At 47.4% G+C, this 5,280-nt stretch overlaps 1 protein-coding gene across 1 annotated transcript; it reads right to left on the reverse strand.

Annotated features, from left to right (window-relative positions):
• Window positions 1-435: 435 nt before the first annotated feature.
• On the reverse strand, window positions 436-5,006 carry HEY1 (hes related family bHLH transcription factor with YRPW motif 1). The gene is made up of 5 exons (XM_069731514.1): window positions 4,398-5,006; window positions 4,042-4,117; window positions 3,879-3,962; window positions 2,514-2,595; window positions 436-1,802 (listed from the first exon to the last, which is right to left on the reverse strand). Exons 1-5 carry the CDS (start codon window positions 4,481-4,483, stop codon window positions 1,228-1,230), a joined length of 903 nt encoding a protein of 300 aa, XP_069587615.1. The 5' UTR covers window positions 4,484-5,006; the 3' UTR covers window positions 436-1,227.
• Between the last annotated feature and the right edge of the window lie 274 nt (window positions 5,007-5,280).

Raw genomic sequence — 5,280 nt, forward strand, 5'->3', positions numbered from 1 at the left:
AAACCGAATATGTGATTTAAGTCTAATGCCAGGTTCGCAGTATGTGCACAGAAGGGGGTATTTTTTGTTTGTTTGTTTTGTTTTTTTAAAGAGATTTTGGAGTAGAAACTTTACAAATCCTCCACAAAAACTCGTGGAGATTCTGCTTAGTTTCTGCACAGTCTTTTTGCAGAGGTTTTTGGAGCAGAAACTCCAAGGTTTTGAGTAATATTTGGAGAGGTCCCGCTCAGGTTTTGAGGAATATTTGGAGAGGTCCCGCTCAGGTTTTGAGGAATATTTGGAGAGGTCCCGCTCAGGTTTTGAGGAATATTTGGAGAGTTCCCGCTCAGGTTTCTGCCCCAATAAACCCTGTATGCACAGATTTCTAGCAGAATCCCTATAGGCCATGTCAATTATTGCACCAAGTATTAAACATAAACTCCATCAGCGCGTACATTGAAATGATCACACTTGGACTCTTTTATTTAGTCACAGTAGACCAGTACAACAGTGATTAAACCCAGTACAGAAAAAAAAAAAAAAAACCTTTCAGGCAAGTAAAAATGCATCCATGCACATAAGTGACGTGTATATACAGGGGGTGATGGGCTCTTCTTAAATTAGTCTACCTGTTAAATAAGGTTCTAGTGCAGCAGACGGGGGAATTATGACATTAGCAGACAGGACTTGGGTTGGATATTCCAGACTCCCAGAAAGCGCGGTAGCGTCACTGGGCACTACTCGGCCTTGCACTTGGTAAAGCTGGTACTTGTGATTTGTCAACGCACGGCAATATAAAATTCAAGAATAATACTTTACATATCAAGGACATCTCTCATAGAATATCTCAACTCAAAAAATATTAGCAAAACGTAAAGTACAGTGTTATTGCTGAAGGCAAATTTCCACAATTTAAGACTAAAATATGCCAATCATTTTAATAGGAAAATTGCGCAAAATTTCTAAACTATGGGTTAAGTTGCCCCTCTGCCAGGGCATTTCTGAAAACGTTACAAAGCGACTTATATTAAATCTTCAGCCAGGACCTGTGTGAGCGGTAGCTTGTTCCTGCAAAGTACAGTGTTCATGAAATGCTAGAGAAGGAAATAAAAAAAAGGGGGAATCATTTGCAATGGTACCGTGGTATCACACAGACTGGCACAATGACATGCCCAGCACAGCTGGACCTTAAATCCCCTCCCCCAGATTACCCCTTGCATAAAAACTATTCAGTCCATGTTGAGTGTCCTAAAAAGCTCCGATCTCCGTTCCCCAGGGTCTGTAGGGTTTTCCTGTAGGTGCTGGTGCCGTCGGGCTCAATGCGTTGGGAGACAATAAGTGGAAGGATCCAAAAGAGAACGGGAATGCCGAGAGCGATGCCACCGAGGACAGCAGCGGGGGAGACAGTTTAGAAGGAGTCACCACTGGAACTACTGACGTAAGGCTCCCATTAGAGGGAACCCGTAGACTCGGAGAATCAGCATGTGGTGACCCAGGAAGTCTGCTCTGGTGGTGGGCTTCTGTAGGAGACGTCGTGCTGCTTGTGCTTGTGTGTGGCGCCTGTGCCAGGAGGAGAGGGTGAGACAGATGAGGATGGTGCCCAAAGGCGCCACCCCACGGTATGTGTCCGATGCTGCTGTGGGCACTGCTGGCAGCTTCTCTCTGGGAAGCATAGTTATTGAGGTGAGAAACCAGCCGGACGCGGAGAGGGTCAGCATTGTCCAGTCCTTCAATTATGCTCAGGTAGCGGGCAACCTCAGCCAGGCACTCTCTGAAACCCAGGCTGCGATAATCCATGGCAAGGGCGTGGGCATCAAAGTAGCCTGAAACCGGGAAGAAATAACAACGTGAGTAACAGGAGACTCAGTCACGGCCACAGTAAGCACTTCATATACATGTAGCAGAACTGAGGCTGTCACTTGGTATCATAGAACGATGCTGTGAGCCGCGAGGTTACACAGGTTACTTGTAATCCTTTCTCCATAAGCCTATAGTTAGACACAACGCAACTTCTGAAGGAGACGACAAATACAACTCTGCTGCATCTACATAGCAAGTATACGACGTAAAACAGCAGCTAAACAGTAACACCGCAAACAAACGCCAACATACAAGAATCCCAACAGGTTTGAGGCTTTCAAGGCAAAAATGGACAAACGTTGCAGAATTTAACGTATAAAAATATAACATGCACAAGTTACTTGGGGAGATTTGTTAAACTCTAAAGTAGGGGTAAGGAAAAAAAACGAAAAGAAAAAAAAAAAAAAAAAAACACACACACACACCAATAACAACCCTGTGCTACCCAGATTTCAAGAATTACAACCAATCATAGCACACCTTTAAAATGTCATATTTTGCTTTTGAATAGTCCAGCCTGTGCTGTGATGGGCACCAGACAATTTCAGAAAAGTACCTAAATGGGGTTTTAGCATGTGCTTTTTTTTTTTTTTTTTTAAAGGGTCTCATGGATTGTTTTTGTTTGTTTTATGCACTAGAATATTAGCATGCAATGTAAATATATCCCCGCTCACCTTTCCCCCCTGCGGTGTGCAGCATCTTGAGATGGTCGACTGTCATCTGAAGAATCTCAGCTTTTTCCAACTTTGCTGATCCCTGTAAGAAAAGAACAGAACATGGATCAGCCATTAATAATCTCACACTTCTATACCCTCCCTACATCCTATGGATCAGCCATCAATAATCTCACACTTCTATACCCTCCCTGCATCCTATTGATCAGCCATCAATAATCTCACACTTCTATACACTCCCTGCATCCTATGGATCAGCCATTAATAATCTCACACTTCTATACCCTCCCTACATCCTATGGATCAGCCATCAATAATCTCACACTTCTATACCCTCCCTACATCCTATGGATCAGCCATCAATAATCTCACACTTCTATACCCTCCCTGCATCCTATTGATCAGCCATCAATAATCTCACACTTCTATACACTCCCTGCATCCTATGGATCAGCCATCAATAATCTCACACTTCTATACCCTCCCTACATCCTATGGATCAGCCATCAATAATCTCACACTTCTATACCCTCCCTACATCCTATGGATCAGCCATCAATAATCTCACACTTCTATACCCTCCCTACATCCTATGGATCAGCCATCAATAATCTCACACTTCTATACCCTCCCTACATCCTATGGATCAGCCATTAATAATCTCACACTACTATACCCTCCCTGCATCCTATGGATCAGCCATCAACAATCTCACACTACTATACACTCCCTGCATCCTATGGATCAGCCATCAATAATCTCACACTACTATACCCTCCCTGCATCCTATGGATCAGCCATTAATAATCTCACACTACTATACACTCCCTGCATCCTATGGATCAGCCATCAATAATCTCACACTACTATACGCTCCGCGCATCCAATGGATCAGCCATCAATAATCTCACACTACTATACGCTCCCTGCATCCTATGGATCAGCCATTAATAATCTCACACTTCTATACACTCCCTGCATCCTATGGATCAGCCATTAATAATCTCACACTACTATACACTCCCTGCATCCTATGGATCAGCCATCAATAATCTCACACTACTATACGCTCCGCGCATCCAATGGATCAGCCATCAATAATCTCACACTACTATACGCTCCCTGCATCCTATGGATCAGCCATTAATAATCTCACACTTCTATACACTCCCTGCATCCTATGGATTGGCCATTTTAATGCATAGCTAAGTAACGCTGTAGCAGAGTGGAGTTTGTCACTAGGCTCAATGACAAACTCGGCTCTGCTGCATCAGTGTAATACAATAGGCGCTGCAGAAATCACTTCAGGACATTGAACGCTTCTCAAGTTCCTTAAGCGCAGCCCCAGCCACACACCCTAATTACCTGTTTCTCGAAGGCGCTGGGCACCAGTCTCCGCAGCTCAGACAAGCTATTATTAATCCGGTCCCGCCGGCGCTTCTCGATGATCTGGAGGCGACACAAGAGTTTAGTGACAAGTCAATGACACCCTGCACGGAGCCGCGATCGGGGGGCACCGGGCACTCACCCCTCTGCGCCTCTTCCTTGCCAAAATCTGGGAGGTTGTAGATGGGGACATAGAACCGGGAGGGGAACTCAGATTCCTGATGTGAAAAAATATGAAAAAAAAAAGTGTTATTTTAATAAAGAAAACGACATATGCTAGAACAGAGTAATAATCAGAGACTCTGTGCCGATGTAGCAGAGCCGGAGACGTTAGACGTGGGGTGGAATTAATAATTCAGCTCTGCTACATCAGACAGAGGAGATCTGCTATACATAATGCATCCTGGTATCTGGCCGATCAGTCCCATTATAGAGGGATCTGCTCAGAAAGGATCGCTCGATCGATGGGATCGCCTGTGAGTGGTGCCAGCTCCTCACCCATTCTCGTCCGCACTCTCCTTCTCCACCTCGATGTTCTCGTCCAGCTCGCTGTCCGAGGAGCTGTAGTCGTGTGTCCGCTTCATGGCCGCGCTCCGGAGAAGTGTCGCTGCTGTGCTGCTGTGCTGCTGTCAGGCTGCTGTGCTGTCAGGCTGCTGTGCTGCTGTCAGGCTGCTGCTGTGCTGCCTCTTTCCCACGGTCGCCTCTTACATGGTGGTGGGTGGGAGGGAGGGGAGGCCGCGCACTGGCGCCGGCTCCGGGAACACAATTATCTGCCTGCGGCCAATAATCCTCCCCGGCGCCCCGCCCCCTCCGTGCAGCACGCCACGCCCACCAGTCTCCGAACCGTCTTCATTCTGAAAAAGAAGGTAGATGGACGGGCTTGTCCCCGCCCACCGAGCGCTGATTGGCCGGGCGCCGCGCCAAGCCGGAGTCTGCGGGACAGCATGTTAGCACGCGCAGGGCGTGGGAAAGTAGTGTGCCCGGGCGGTGGGAGCCTGCGGCCGGGAGCAGGGAGTGACCCGCCGGCGCTCTGCCCTGTAATGTAATCTCGGCTCCGTGTGCAGTACCCCTAGGAGCGGCCATGTACTGCCTGTCTGTCGGGAGAGCAGCTCCTCCAGCAAACAACGAGTTAACCACCATACTTGGGCTGCAAGTGTTTAAAGGAGACGTGTCCCATATCTTTACTTAGCGGCCGGTGTGTGTAGGAATGGCAAGTCCCGATTCTATAGTATCTGGGAGCGGCCTGAAATCTTCGGGGCCCCCGTGTAGTTACCCGTGACTGGGTGTAATGCTGGCACACTGCTGCCCCTGCACACCAGTGTGAGGGCAAGGATCGCAATCTGGGGCAGGAAGGGTCCCGTTACCTTATAATTGTCCCTCC

This window comes from Ranitomeya imitator, chromosome 6 (assembly GCF_032444005.1).
Source record: "Ranitomeya imitator isolate aRanImi1 chromosome 6, aRanImi1.pri, whole genome shotgun sequence".
In the NCBI taxonomy this organism is placed as follows: Eukaryota; Metazoa; Chordata; class Amphibia; order Anura; family Dendrobatidae; genus Ranitomeya; species Ranitomeya imitator.